The sequence below is a fragment of the Pleurodeles waltl genome, chromosome 11 (genome assembly GCF_031143425.1).
Source record: "Pleurodeles waltl isolate 20211129_DDA chromosome 11, aPleWal1.hap1.20221129, whole genome shotgun sequence".
NCBI classification, from domain to species: Eukaryota; Metazoa; Chordata; class Amphibia; order Caudata; family Salamandridae; genus Pleurodeles; species Pleurodeles waltl.
The window spans coordinates 895544368-895560762 of record NC_090450.1 but is presented as its reverse complement, the minus strand read 5'-3'; the positions used below and the strand labels follow the sequence as shown (position 1 = coordinate 895560762).

The 16395-nt window shown below is 38.9% G+C and overlaps 1 protein-coding gene across 3 annotated transcripts in view; it reads left to right on the top strand.

The window, feature by feature from the left end:
- RPH3A (rabphilin 3A) overlaps positions 1 to 16395 on the top strand; it is a 756965-nt gene that overhangs the window by 722458 nt on the left and 18112 nt on the right. The window contains exon 20 of one of the 3 annotated variants that reach the window (XM_069214807.1): positions 1981 to 2101. The exons of the other annotated variants lie outside the window; for them this stretch is intronic. Within the exon in view, the coding sequence (XP_069070908.1) occupies positions 1981 to 1991 (11 nt within the window). The 3' untranslated portion in view covers positions 1992 to 2101. Of the gene's footprint in view, positions 1 to 1980; positions 2102 to 16395 lie in introns of those variants that run through there. 3 annotated transcript variants of the gene reach the window in all.

The window sequence follows — 16395 nt, the reverse complement described above, 5'->3', positions numbered from 1 at the left end:
GTTTGACACTATATGTCAGAATAATTTACTGAAAAAGTTGAGAAAAATATTTGAAAGCTCGTAGATAACCTTATTTGAGCTTTTCTCAGTGCTCAGCATAGTTTCTATGACAAAATAAATCCCTCATTTCTTCATTTACTGCAGTGTGCTCTGTCAGAAAGGTTTTCAGTTTAACAGCTTTGATTCTATCAAGATAACGTTCAGGTGTTCCACACTTTTGTTGATAATTCAGAATAATGGTACTCTTGTTACTCATTAGAACTTTGTGATAAAGTTGTAGTTAATCACTAGGGAGTTAACTGATAGACTGATGCTTGTGTTGGAAGTACATGTTTCACTCTGCATGTCAGAATGTTTTCTTGAGATGAGGAAAATTCTTTCAACCTTATAGAAAATGTACCTCCATTTTAGTTTTCGAGGATAAAAACAATAATTTCTGTGGCAAAAGGAACCCCCTAATTTTGTTTCTAAAGCAAACGCTTTAGGTTTCACTGCTTTGATTCCATCAAGATAGCTTCAGGTTTGCCACAGTTTTGTCATTAATACTGAATGTTAGCTCTCTTGTAGTTCATTAGAACACTGTACTGAAGGATCGAGCAATGGATGAAAGCTTTCATGGTTAAAAGCAGGAAGGAAAGGGAGGGAGGGTTTCAGTGATTGTGCCACAGTCCCACAGTTAGCATCCAACTCTTCCTGCTATTCTCCTATTTCGAATGAGCCAGTTTCAGCAGCAATGACAGTGCTCCCTTGCCAGTAATCAAAAGGGATGTTTTTGATCTGAACACTTTATCCCAGTTGACAGGCTCTCCCATCAATCCTGGGAGGGTAATCCTTAACAGTGCACCTTTTATGCACCACATCAATACTGCTGTGCTAGCAATCCAGCATGTCACCTGATGCACAATTTACCATTGATCAACACCTTCCCTCATACCAGGAGCTTGTGCACATTTCTTCAGATCAAAAAAGAAGAGATTAAAAATCTTAAGGGGAAACTCCTCCCTTTTAGTGACAGTGGAAACCCTCCTTGAAGCTCCTATTTCAAGGGAAGGCAGTGCCTCTATCGAGGGGCACTGTCAATATTGTAGCAATATGCATTCCAAATCAAAGGACACCTGTCCAGGAAACCTTCAAGCTTCCCTGTCCTAAATAATTTGCCTCCATGCAGAGATCCTTCACAAACTCTTTCTGAGTCTTGGTATTGCAACCTTCTCCACCTAGGTTGGTTATAAGCATACAGGCCCCTACACGGCTCAGTGTTAAATCTTCAGAGTTCTGCCCAAAGTCTAGATGATACAGATGAGGGGGCAAAGGACAAAAGTCCAAAATCAACAACATGAGATATCATGGGCGACTCATTGATAAAAGGAACATTATCGTCACTGATGTTTCCAAGTGAATGGATATGAGCCACAGGAGGCAGTTGGAAACAACAGTCTGGTGTGATTCAAGGTAAAAGTGGGACAAAGACTGGTTTAAACAGGAGACTTGCGAAAAAAGTAAGAGATCACATTTACCGGAATGAGATGTAAATTTGTTTGGAAACCCTGTAGATCGCTGTTTATACTGTGAAAGCAGGAGACTGTTCCATCCGAGTCATACGCGTCCCCCCCATGCGGATCATTAAATGTTCTAGGCAGACACAACCTCTCAAGCAATGCGCTTGCCTACATTTTATCCCCTGTATACCGAAATTTGAGGGAGCAGGGGCTGGCGCAAAAATATTGCCAAGCATTTCGCAGTCCAAGATCAGCAAATTAGGTCAAGGATATTATATTTCATATACCCGAGTCTCATTTACTCTTTTGGAAAACATGCAGTCTCTAGAATGACAGTTTGCTTTTTGCATATTTTTATTCCTGTAAGTTTTTGCCATAGCTTTGTTGCGGAGAGCTGTTAGCTTCAGTTTATTTTTTGCTGCCTGACCTTCTAACTGCATTAAATCTCAAACGTTACAATGAGTTCATTTCTTCACTGCAGGAGCGGATTGAGTCAGAGCTGGTGAAGGTTCTGGGTCAGCTGCCCTTTGAGACTTGATTTTCAATTTACAGCCTGTGCATTTGACATGCGTGGGGTTTTTGAGATTCTGCAGTTAAAAGTGATTTAAAACAATCTCCTACTCCCAGAAGATCCAGCCTGTTTCCATTAAGGACTCGCAAAGAAACTTCAGAGAAAATGTCAAAGTTTGTCCAGGTTTCTGTAAAGAACATATGCTGTGTGTACAGAATGAAAAATGCATTCGCTGGCAAACAAAAAGAACACTTTGTTGAAATAGTTGTATAAATTATGTATGGTATGAAAAGGTGTTAACAAAGTTCCACTTTTTTTTTAACCAGACACTTTTGTTTTAATAAAGATTAATTTTCCTGAGCTGCAGACTACAGTATAAATAATTCTCACATTTCAAATATTTGTGTCATGGAATTCATTGTATAGGACTACAGTTCATTTTCAAGGCTGAAAGGTCTTTAGTACCACAAAATGAATATTGCTAGGATAACGAGTTTTAAGTATTGTGAGACAAAAAAATAGTAACAATATAGACAACCAAAATATAGTGAAGTAAGTATAGATTTACTATTCTTAACACAACATACAATGTATATATATTAAAGGTGGGATTATGATCAGTAGACCTATGCTTGCCTCTATAGTCTAGTTGACAATCTAGCTCCGAGTTTCTGTAGCACAAAATATTTGAGCTCAATATCTGCCAGGCAAAGGAATGTGGAGTAGATTGTCTAATTTCCCTGAATGTCTGCACCAGGAACCAACTCTGAATTAAAAAAAAGCAGGAATCTTGCTGACCACACAGTGACTAAGGATGTCCAGATATGCCTAAAAGGAGCCTGTCAGCAGTGGAACCTTTTATTTGAGAAGCACACAACAGGAAACACGTTTCAATAAAAGAGGCAGAACAATCTTCAACACTTGAGAAAATCAGATTTGACTCCTCATGCAAAGTGGACACAGAATACTTTAAAGTGCATCCCAAAAAAGACGGCAGTCATTGCAGGGGACATGGTGCACAGGGAATTGACTGACATGCAAAGGTGAAAGATAAAAATAATCTAGACGTGAACTATGACTGAGCTCCCATACTGTCTAGTCACAATACCCTCAAAGGTAAGCAAGGATAACCTTGGACTAGCTCTGAAACCCCGAATTGAGAAGCAAGGCAATCCCAGAGAAAGCACACATGCACCAAACAACATAATTTATTAAATGAAGAAAGTGAAAGCCCACACAAAGTATTATTACAATGATAAAATGTAATAAGAAAAATGTAAAAAAAACAAGACAAAAGGACGCATAGTTCGAAATTTGCAAAGAGCTGGAAAATATTCCCACAGTGTTCAACAGGAAAATATGCTCAATGCAAGCCAATTGGAAATTAGGAGCAATCACTGGCAAAACCAATAAGTCTGGCCTTGACAAGCATCGACAAGTCTGCCCCAATGGCTTTTGTTTCCACTTATTAATTTCTTTGCATGTTTAAAGAACAAAAATAAGAAAAATAAAATCATAAACAAGCATTGGCAAATCCTCTCAGTCTGGCCTATCACATGGCTACAGTAACTCAAGTAATTATTAGATGTCCTTTTTGAGTCCGAAGAAACAGTGTGAAGTATTTAACACAAGCCTGCCATAAAGCAGCAATAACTCATGTTGTTACTAAATGTCCCTCTTGAGTAGGAAACAATTGTTTCTAATGTCCTCCACAAAGTTTAGGGGGTGTGGATTCAATATAAAAATGTAGATGCCACTTTTACTTCTCTAATAAACTGTGATTGATTTCAATAGGATAAGTAAATTTAGCAAGGTTAAGTGCTGATAAATCAATATCACAACTTCCAATATCTGTCTTGTTTACTACGTAACACTTATACAGGCAACCTAGTATATTCATAATCATTGGTTAAAACAAGTGCCTTCTACTGAATTGTTTAAAAAACTGTTTTTTGGTCACTATATTTATGTCTCAGTAAAATGACCAGTAAAATGTCCACTGTCTTATCTTATGCTGTGTAGTAGGAAGAAGCAAAATGCAAGCCAATAGGTAACAATATCAGGTTTGAGGATAGATAGACAGACAGATAGATAGACAGATAGATAGACAGATAGATAGACAGATAGATAGACAGATAGATAGACAGATAGATAGACAGACAGATAGATAGATAGATAGATAGATAGATAGATAGATAGATAGATAGATAGATAGATAGATAGATAGATAGATAGGCAGACAGATAGATTTATGTATTAGGGGTTGCCTTTATTCATTCCAGGTTGGCTTGGATGGTACCAAACCAGAGCTGTAATAATGTGCCTGGATTGATAAATGGCTTTTGTCGTTTTTCAGCTCAGCGTGGATGCACTGTGGTAATCTCATGCCTAAAAACTTTGCTAGAAAAGCAGACATTAAAGGTGAGCAGATTCAGAGTGTTGCTAGTGTCATAGAGTGATCTATTTTGGAGCTACTCTCCACCTGAACTTGGGAACTACCAAGGGTTCCTTGCTTCTTTTTTTTTTTTGCATAATTTATGCAGCATTCTAAGCCTGAAAGGTTGTTTTGATAAATCTATATTTGGCAGGTTTGTGTGTGTGTATATTTATTCATATAGCCGGTTTGCATACATATGTATGTATATATATATATATATGCATATGTATCTGTATATACTCAACCCTGCAAGTCCTCAAGTTGTTACTAGATGTCTCTCTCAAGACAATTGGTAAATCTTAAAAATTTCGGCTGATAGCTACAGTTCCTCGAGGCACTTTTGAGTTAAATGCAAAAGCATTGTAATTCTAACTTGAAGCTGCAGTTCCACAAGTCATCACTAGGTGTTCCTCACAAGCCAAATGCAAAAGCTTTTGCATTTGCTTTTGCAAGCTTGAGCAACATGAACAGCCCTAAAGTAGATCTTCTTTTGAATGGCTGACCTTTCATTTCAGCTAATCCTGATGCTATAGTTCAACAGAGAGGACGAGGGGGAGTCAGCTTTCTTTTAACATTAGCAGCCCAGTTACCACACTTTCCCCCTTGTTCTCAGGGATTAACAGTGTGGAATTGGGCTGGGGCCTTCCACCTCATTTGCAACAGTTATTGTTGTTGCTGCATCCTCTGGTACTTTGGAAACAGTTACAGTGAGGCCAGCACTGTTCTTTCAGTCGTTTATCTTGCAGATTGAAATAATTTGTCTGCTGGTTTAACCCTCTTGTGTCTGCTTCTGAGTGGTAGACATAAATTCTGAGATCTTTCCCTAAACTTTGGATTTGCCAGTATCATTGGCGCACCACTCTGTGAGACCAGGGCTGAAGCAGTGGGAGTAGCCATAAGGCTTTCAGAGCAGGAAGTCCGGGAGGGAACAAATTAAGAGATCACCTTCTTTGGCCCTCTATTAAAAGGCATCTTTCTCTGTGTTGTTTCCTAGATAAAAACAGGGAGCCAATAAAGAGATTGAGGTGCAAGCCCATGAAATGTTTTGATCGCATATCAAACACCAAGCATTAAGTGTTTCTTAGCAAATGGGGAAAAGTCCCACCAATTGAGCAGATTATATTGCCCTGAATTTGTTATTTTTAACGAATGCAGTGAAACTGGTGAAGCAGGCTACAGCACAGTGTAAGTATGCATTTGAGTCCTAAATTCGATATGGTTCAACTTGTCTTAACAATGGATTAAGCATGCTTTCAAGACATGAGCTCATCAGTTTGATAAGAGTAATGTGAGGAGGAAATCAGCATACCTACAGGACCAAGACCTGGACCTGGCCATCGGCTCACTGTATCATGCCTCTGTAGGTAGTGCTATTGCCATTTTAATATTTGTAAGCCTCTATGTGCATAGGTAAACTAGGGAACACCCCTGCTCTGTGCTGCAGTAGATGCAAAAATGCAAACTGTACTGGGACACAGAGAGAGAGCCTATGTGCGCGTACACAGGCTAGCACACTGCATCCCTCCCTTGCCTCCACCACCCACTTCTCCCTTCCAATCGGAACTTTCATTTTATGCCATTTTACTCTACGTGTCTCTCACTTTCTTTCTATGTTGCTTGTCTGACTGAGTTCCATTCACACACTGTTCCTTCCTAAATTATTATTTAGTTTAACCTATTTCCCACCAATGTATCCCTTCCTCACTCAAGCTGCCCTATGCCACCTTAATCTTGCTGTACAGTCAATCACCTTTTCATCTCTCACCACTCATCCATCTATTCAGCATGCTCCTCTGCTGAAACAAAAACAAACAACATAGGGGTGCGAGTGTAATTAGAGAGCAACATTCACATAGGAATTATATGCCTCAAAAGGGCTTCAAATTACTTAGATTGTGCAAGAATAACAGTTAGACTGTTTAACGGGCTTCACCCCATGAAATCTTGAATTAGTGCAGACGTTAAACTTAGACAGACTCCTATCCCATTTTAAACATTTTGCCAAAGCAATTAACTATGTGACCGGGTTTTATGAAGTGTGTACGTGTCTACAGATTTTAATTTGAGTGAAGATGTGGATTCTTGATATCAATTTCTACAAAATAATGAAGTTCCTATGGAAACCCATTCATTAGATAAAGTGAATACACAGAGCCCAACATATTAATACTGCTGTACAGGAGCGAATGTAGGAAATGCAGAACAGCTTGTAAAAAGTGCACTTCGGAAGAAGGTTAGGAGAAGTCTAGCAGCTGCAGTTTGAGCCTTCTGTGTTTTTTGACCAAATTATCCAGAAGAAGATATACTATGTGATGTTACTTTGCCAATTTTACTTTCCTCCTCCAATTCTGAGACTGATGCATTGTTACAGCTTTTGTCAAGGAGCATGATATTTTGGGCAACCTGCAAATCGACCTTCAGACTCAATAGGGACAGTGAGACACTATCTTTCTAGAACAGTGAACATGAATTGATCTTTAAATCTGATGGACTTACCTGACCCTTTTGAAAGGTTGCATCGTTAAATATAGTTTCTATTCGTTCTGAGGAAGCAAGATGACAGATGCGGAAAAGCAGTCTCCTTCTAAATAAATGGATTTCTATGAAAATGTTAATTATCCTCATTTTTGTGGCTTCAACTCACCATTGAAGATGGTGGCGGATACTTTAACTGCACCAATCTGCATAGTGACTAGCCACATGGTACAGATTGTTGTGTGACCAGAACAGTTCTGATAATCTTATAAATATGATCTCAGATAGTCTTATTGACTGTAAGCCTTTTTTCATTCCTTCATCTGTCAGCACAACCCATTTTGTTTCTGTTCTAACAAATAATATTCATTTTCGTTTTTCCTGCATTTTCTTTACCCTTTTTGTTTGTCTAATCAGTTTTTGGTCTTGAGAGAGTTATAGACGGTTGGCTGCAAAGTAGTGAGGATACATAGCATAACTCACAAAGTCTTTTAATATTGAAGATTTCTATATACCTAGCCCAGTGTTTCCCAAACTTTTTCGACCCGCGGCTCCCTTGACCTATTGGCAGTTGGCCGTGGCTCGCCATTACGTTACTTTTTTTGGCAGGTGGGAGGATGTAAGCCCGGCATCGGGGGTACTTCCATTTTCCTCCCTGAAATTAATTGCTGTGAAGGTATTATAATCGTAGTTGTGATCTACTTTGTCACTGAACTGATTCTGTAATAAAGCACTTTATCAGCAGCAAATACTCACTTTACCACCTCTTCTTTTTACTCCAGTCCTTGAAGCCTTAAAACACACGTACCTGCCATGAAAGCATCTTCTTCAGTGGCAGCAGTTTGCATCATATTCTGCATGTCACAGAACTAAATAGAATACATATCTCTGACAATCCTTAGCAACAAATATGACACAATCACTAAGCAGCCAATTTAAACATTTATTTTCTTGGGAATTCTGGCATTAACATCAGCAATCTGAAAAGGGCAGTGTTGGCTACATTTGCAGAAGGACCTTCAATATAAAAGTCTGTTGCAGATGGCATCCGAATGCCATATATAGCTGAGCTGTAACTGAAATGCAATGGGAGTAACTTCCTATTCAAACTATCTCAGTGCCAGTACACTAAGAAGGTGATATACCCTCAGACATGAACCTGATGCTGAGGAAGCCAACCTTCCTCCAGCAGCAGGCAGGTCATTGGTTTCCTTAAAGGAAAAGAAGGGCAGCGCGAACCTCTGAGCACCCTTTAAGATGGCTATCCAAACCCTGCGCCCCTCATTGCATTTCTCACACATGCAAAACTGTAGCAGTTGAGGCACCCATCTCTCTCTTTGCTGAAATGCAGGTTAGAGCAGGAACCGCTGCTGCAGGTGGGAGGGACTCAGTAGGAGTAGGAATAGGAGTATTCAGAGTAAGAAGGAGGAAGTAGAGTTAAGAGTAGGAATATTTAGCAGAGTAGCAGACAGCGAAGAGCTGCAAGAGTAAGAAGGAATATTATTTGGAGTAAGCAGAAGCTTTGTTGCTAGTAAAGTGATGAAAGTAAGAATGACAGAATGAGATAAAGATGATAAGAGAACAAATCCTTTCATTTACTTTTATCAAAGAATCTGTGCTAGTAAAGCTGGATGTGCTTTCCGTTTCATGCACAGATCACATTGAAGTAAGGGACTTTAATTAAGCACTATTGCAGCTTGCTTCAGTTGGTTAAATATCACATGCACGCAGCTGAAATAGGTAATATTTACACGTTTTAAGGTGATCAGACACTGCTGGTATGCACTACCTGGCATTTATAAGCATGTTATTGCTGTTTCACTGGCTCACTAAGGTACAATGTCTATCTGTACAATAGTTTACAGCTATACCTGTCTCTGTAACATACCTTGTATGGAAGAAGAGTGCAGTGGAAGGTGGGCTGTGGTGCATTAGCAGGCATCCAGCCAAGGTCTGACTGCAGTCGCCAGGCTGAGTATCCTATGATCTTCGTCTTATAGACAAATGTTAGCTGTGTAATAAACTGCCTATCTGTAGGGCCCCGCTGACAAGAAAATCAAAGTGCACAAGACAATAAAGGTACCTACATACAGACAATGCATCTGTACTGCACACATTTTTCAAAAGTTTTTGTCTTAGGGTGGCTTATTCCGAGTAAAGTGTCTGTGACCTATCCTTGAAGGGACAGAGTTAGTTGTATGTGACAGCAGGTCTTCCATGAAGGCCTGAATATGCATTATTTGCTGAGCAGAAGAATTGCCCTTTACAGTGCTTTACTGCATATTTCTTTACCGTTTATTTTATTTTTGGAGCTTGTGTATTAAATTAATGTTATTCACATTCACCCTTAATGACCTTTATAAGCAGTCTTCCTTGTCTCCTTACCTAGGTCGAGGTTATAAGAATTAGCATGTATGTTTTAATTATACTGCACAAAAGGTTTTGTTAAATTGCATGAAGGGATTTCTAAAATTCACTCTAGCAAAACTTCTGAACTGTTTAGCTCAGGGTCAGGACCTGTTAAATAACTCTGAGTTGAGAGATGGTTTTATGTTTCAGTGTCATCCATTAACACTGCAGTTAGCAGGAGGCCAGGGCAAGTAGTGACAGCAGATATTTATAGCTATTCCTCGTCAAATTGGGAACCACTGACCTAGCCTATCAACTTTCAGAGTAAGCTCAGTCCCATCAAAAATATAATTGATACACAAAACAAAATGATAAACTATTGGTGCTTTCCCTTTCCAATTTTCTGGCTATGATACACAATCAAAATGTGATTTTTTTAAATGTTATTCTGAAACTTTTACAGCATATCTGGGCCTTATTCTCTCAAGGTCAAGAAGCACGTATTGCGAGAGTGATTGCATAAAAAATTTGCAAATTGGAGAAGCTCTCTCAACTTGAAGCACGGCAACTTATTTTATGCAATCCATAAAAGTGCTACAAATCTCTGTCATGTGAATTATATCGAAACCTCCAGGGAAAGATTTGTGGAAGACTGAGCTCTATGAAGCAACACTGGCTTTTGATGAAGGTGGTGATAGTGCTCACACTGCATAAAAATATAGTCCTTAGCTACACTGCTTCTTTGCAGGCGTGGCTAAACCTTCTGCCTGCGAAAAAGCTAAGGAAGAGTTCTTCCATTTGCATTGCAGTCACTTTGAATAGCGAAGTCATTGTTAGGTGAAGTGAGCATCCCCTTTTGCAGATTCTTGGACTGGAGTTCAGGAAAAGTTAGGACTATATAATTATAATTTTTCACAATTATCATTTTACACCAATAAAGACACCAATAAAGACAAAAAAAATTAAAAAGTTATCTATTGCAGTGACCAATTTGACAATCAATGGGGAACACTGTAATAAGAAACTACCCCAAATTATTCTTGTGAGATTTTAACTTGAAACTAGGTGATGTATCTACTTAATTCTTTACACCAGTTTAATGGATAGTTAATTCAATTATTCTTTATGAACATTTAGGAGGAAGGGTTGATTCCAACATTCACCCGCCCATCCCAAAGTTTATTGAACAAGTGGTATCTATGCAATGCTAGTTTTTATCCAGTAGCATACATCCTTTCACTTTTTTAGCACAGTCAGAGGTACCCAAAGTACTGTTGACTGCATACGTATGTGTTCTACCAATGCTTGACAAGATAATGGTTATAGAGTTTTGTTAGGTGCATTTAGTGACCACAGCCCTATTGTTATATGGGTTGGCCTTCATTTAACAAATTATGAAGTTGAGAAAAATGGTTTAAGGTTTTAGTTGGAGGATGATAAATTCTACAACGGTAACTCAACAAGTGGTTACTATCTCACTACAGGAAATATTTCTTTGATTGGATGACAAATTTGAGGCAGATGCATTTCAGATTAGCTCCATTATTACTTAAGGTGTCTTCAGAGAAATGGTTTCACAGAAAGAAGTTGCTTTGTGTGCTGAAGCATTCACCTCAGAATTTGATTGAGGTTTTGATTTGTAGCTCTATTTACTAGACCACAGTTGAAGAATATAAGGTAAATATTAAAAACAAAACTTGAAATAATCTAAGATATCCCTTAGATGACAATGAATTGGCTGTGTTTCAGAAGATAATTAATCACCTAATGCCTCATATGGACATTTGTTTCTATGAGATTAGTAGTCCATATCTCTTTAGGCCTATGGATTGCTCATCTTAACTCTGTGTATGGAGAAGGTGATGATGAATTTACTGTTGACATGACATTTGCCCATAGTCTATCAACCATAAATCTCCTTTCTAGAGATAACTGGTTTCGCTAAGGAAAACCCTTCCAGTATAAATACCCATAAGTTTATTTAAACATCGATCTTTGGGCTCCATTGATAATTATATGCTGAACGCCACCTGTATATTTCATTTTTCATCTACCTAGTCTCAGTTCATTACACATCCAGTTTTATGAAGGGTTATACAGGAGACTCTAAATGTTACTTCCCCATCTCCTAATTAGATTCAGCTTTTAAAGTTATTAGATTAATTTTGAAATTGAGAATTCTGCATTGGGTCTCCTAATGGAATATTCCTAATGGAATATTGCTAGAGGTGCAGTGCAGCTTCAGGATAATTATTGGCACTGTGGAAAAGTGCATTAATCTGCATCTAGTGACATGCAAATAAATGTTTGCTGTTAAGGTGTGTATACGTTTACACTCATGGAATTTGAATAAAAAACTAGACATATAAAAAAAAGAAACACCAAGAGATCAGCACTTTCAGGGCACAAGTTGGGGTTGCACACCAGTAGATAACATATATATCTACTATTTTCACACAGTAGACACCGTCTACTCCGCCAAGATGTTAGGCTCCACTGAAATATGCTGAACTTTTCCCGGTTTAATTTTCAGACAGTAGGGCATGTTCAGCAATGCCTGCACATTGTCTACTTTCCATTCCCAGAGGCAACATGCAGTCAGTGAGGGGGCTATGTTATTTTCACTTTCAGCTTAGCCAAAGATGAAGGCCCTAATTAAGGGGCCACCAGGCCTCCTTTTGATCTTGTATCTTGGTTGGGTGTGGTCTGGTCCCTCACACTTGGGTTTAAAAGCAACAGAGCAGAAACAAAAGCACACATCTTGTCATCACTTCACAGGTGCTTAAGAGAGGCATGCTTTTAACTTTGTTGAGTCCCTGTATATAAAACACAGATGCACTGTAAGAAAGTCAGATGTATTGATCTGTCCTGGTATATACACAAATAAGAGTTTAAATACCAATATTGTATTTTTTTATAGCGCTACTCATCCTAACACAGGGATGCACAGGAGTGCTTTACATCACACATAAAGGGGTGCTTTACATCACACGTAAACATAATAAATTGACAATAAACCATGTAAGTGTGTAAATCAATGTACAAGATGTGTTATTTAAGACAGTGAGGGTTACAAGGTATAGGAGTCACATGCCTATGATGCACATGTGATGTCACCTGCTATGATGTCACTTTCATACTGCCTAACTTGGTTAGTCCCTCCCACTTCTTTCTTTGGGACTTGTACCATGAGCACTTTTGTCAACGATCTCATTTTACAGACACCAGTTCGAGCTTGATGTGAATTCATACTGATAGATGAAGATACTCTGAGGAAATAAACCATCAACCTTCTCAGAAGACTTAAAATCATCCAAAAGGATCAAGGTCTAGACTGTCTCAAAGGGTAAAATTATCCTTACAATATGATTGGTTAACAGGGTGGACTGTTCACAATTTGGCTGATGTGCATAATGTATTACATCCCATGCTAAGATATGGTATGTATTTTCTTTTTATCACAAATACTGATTATAGCAACAGAATGATAGAAGGGAGGGGCACTCTTTCAGTAGCCCCTTAGGAAAAGCAAGTCAGGAGCCTCAGGGCGCTACCTGGTGGTGGCAACAAATTATTTAAAAAAAAAACAGAAAAGTGTTTTTTTTGTGTGTGGGAAGCACTCCTGACCAAAATAACATTTTGCCTATAGCAGTGAAAATGCTCACACCATTCCTCTGGATGTACTACAAAAACCTGTTGGTTTTTATTTCGACCAGTTTTGTTAAAAGTTGCAGACCCATGTATTCTATTCACTATGCTAATGCTTTTAGTGGTCTAATCACCCCAGTTTCTTAAAGTAAATATTTTATAACAAATAAAAAAGAAGGATCGAAAGGCACATAATTGCCCTTATTCTCTTTGACAAATTATTTATCCAGACACTGCATTTCATTAAAAAGTAGAACCCAACCAATGTTTTGGCTCTTCCCTGGACTTTGGCACCCTGCTCATATCAGCATGCACCATTGACTTCTGTGTTGATGCACTATAGACAAGTCTATACTACTGATGTCATGGGCATCATTACTACCTCGAAATGTATGAGACCTTGTCTATCCTACATAGTATTGACAAATGCTTGCACCACAGAGAGAGCCCGACACACAGTGCTTAATTTGAGCTGGTGGTTTCTGGTGCGGGGTACTGTCACTTATTTGTGAGGGCTGGCACTTATTTTTCTGCATCGGGCATTTACTCTAAGCAAAAGACACATTTGAGAAAGGCGAAGGAAGAGAGAAAGGAAAACTCGTTACAGAGGGAGAAAGCAGAGAGCTGCAAGAGTGAGCTGAAGGGGCAGTGAGTGGCTGTAAGTGGGGTAAAGAGGCCTGAGATGGCTTTAGGATTACACTGCCTCAGCATTCAGTGTTCACTGTTTTAAATGCAGCAGTTGCGTTTTTCAAATGAGAGCTTTGGGCACCGCCACTGATAGAGCGTTCCGACCTAATAAATTACCTGTGTTGGGACGCTCATGGGTCGATGAATCTTTTGACCAAGTGGGGCCTCTCTTCACTCTTGAATAATCAATTTAACCAAATCAATAATCAATACCGAACATAAGCAATGCCCTGATCAACATAACACTTCACAATTAATCCAGAATACATTTCGGCGAAACCATGACCTTTCGGTCATGAATAATCACACCAGTTTATGCAAAGTTAATGAATTTATTTCCCTATATTACCAAAGCTAGCACAATATAGATGTGTCTCAACACCAAATGATATATGTAAATGAACATTAATAGCTGTCCATAACGACGGAAAAGATGCAATCTATGCAGCATTTGAATAACAATGCATTCGATAATAGCAACGCAAACCACTAAAACTATAATCTGTAATGGGCTAATTGCATACATTGGTCAGCATAACAAGGTCTCAAATTGCATCGTGCAACAAATGAATCCTCATCTAACCTCAAATTAGCATCTGCATGTGGGGTTTCATGCAAAAACAATTTAGCAACATTAATTTGGAAAACTCCTAACTAGGGCTCTTATCAAAAATCAGCAGTTGGTTACCTAAAAGAAACACAATGCAATTGTACATTTTCCTTTCATATTTACCAAATTCAATCAGCATTCAAGGAAGTCTTCGTCTCACAGGTACCGGTTTCGATCAGCATGGGTACCAGTTTCGATCAGCATGGGACGGGGCAAAGGGGCAGGGTGGACGGGGCAATTGCCTCACAGCGGCAAGGTAAAAGACAACTATTACTTCATGCAAAGGGACGAATCAAAGTTAAAGTCTCTAGGGCGAGAATTACTCAGTCTCTTTCTCTCGATTAGAGAAAGCATCAAAGTCTCTCAAAATGGCGTCGCAACAAAATGAGCCATAATAGCTGCAATGTCCTGCAAAATGGCGGGTAATGGCTGGTAAAGTTCGTAATGCGCTGGTAATGGCAATAATGTCCGTAATGGGCTGCTTTCTTCTTGTGCACCTGGTTTAAATAGACAACAGTTCAAATCCAGTAGGGTCTTCCATTGGAGGGTTGATAGGTTGGCTTCAAATTGTCCAATCAAAAACAACAATTTACAAGCTTCTACCTAGGCATACATTATCCTTGGAGTCGGGAACGTAAGTTGCAACATATTTTACCAATTAACTCACTTTCAGAGCGTCCATTGTCTGCCCCTGCAGATTGACCTTGGAGCAAAGAAGAAGATGCCAGGCTGGCACGAAACCTTAAAGATAAGCATGTGAACCGATCTCACTGGAAAAGTACAGCTTCAAGCAAGAATTCACGTTTTATTAGCACATTGGAAAAATACGAGCATCTAAACCGTGAGACATGGCAACTAGCAACTAGGCCAAAGCCTCCACTAAAGTTATGCTAAGCTAAAACATTTCTAACAAGCAAATCATGGCACACGTTTACGATTATGTCAAACTAGTACGATTCTAATACATCACGTTATATAAAGCACGCTTATAAATGTTGGCAAACTACTCTGAGGGCACATTTGTCCCCGTACAATCTTATTTAGTTCGGCTAAAGTCACACTTGATTATTGCAGTACTACGTTTAAGCGCTAATAAATGTAAAACCTTCATTTCAGCGTCATCAATCCCTCCTCTGATGACTACTTGTCATCACACAAAACCATTCCCACAAATTTGATTCCATTAAAATTCTGTCAGTTCTCTCTGCCTTTTAGTTCCCCTTGTTCTTGCTTTGTATTCTTCTGCCATTCTTTTCATCATTTTCTCTTCCTTCCTTCTTTTAATTCTTTCCATTATCATTATTATTCCCCTTTTTATTCCCCAAATTCCAAAAATGCAAATCAGTACTATTAATATTCCCTGTATTATTTTTAATAATATTCCATTCCAAATGCCACCAAGCCAACTTCCCACTGACGCAATTCCCTTTCCAACCTTCTCCCAAACTCCTGGTTCTTTCAGTTCCTTCAAGTCTGCACTCTCTTTCGTTAAATTTGCAAGCATTGTTTTAATCTTCACACTGTTGTCCGGTATATAAGTGCAACAGTGGCGCGCACCAAGCATTTTGCAAACGCCGCCATCCTTTGCTAAAAGAATGTCTAAGGCAAGCCTGTTTTGAAGAGTCATAGCTCTTTCCGCTGCAAGTTCAGCATCCATCAGGATTATAGCACCTGAAAACTTTGTCAACATGTTATCCACTATAGTAGACAACTTTCTTATCTTGATGGAATTCAACACAACTCCCAATGAAGGAATCATGGCTCCAAATATATCTCCTACCACAGCAGCTGCGGTCTCTCTTTTCTGGATACGATGAGATCCAGAAGTCTTTGGAATCACCGATAGGTCATCCAGTTGATAAACCTTTGGGAACACTATACCCAAATAACATCTTCCCCACCATCCCTTTGGAAGACGATAATAGGCATTATGCCCGCAAATGTAATATACACCTGGTATGACAGGGTCAAGTCCGTTCAGCATGAATGTCCATTTGGCCTTAAAGATAAACGTATGTTTACACTCACTCGCTCCCACAAAAATGTTATCATAATAAGACTCACCACGATATATACAAAATTTCCCTACATGCCAAGCATCTAAAGCTATTTTCCCTTGTGTTCTTATTGCGGCAAAAGCATAATTATCTACTGAAGTCCTCTTATGTAGCTCTTTTTC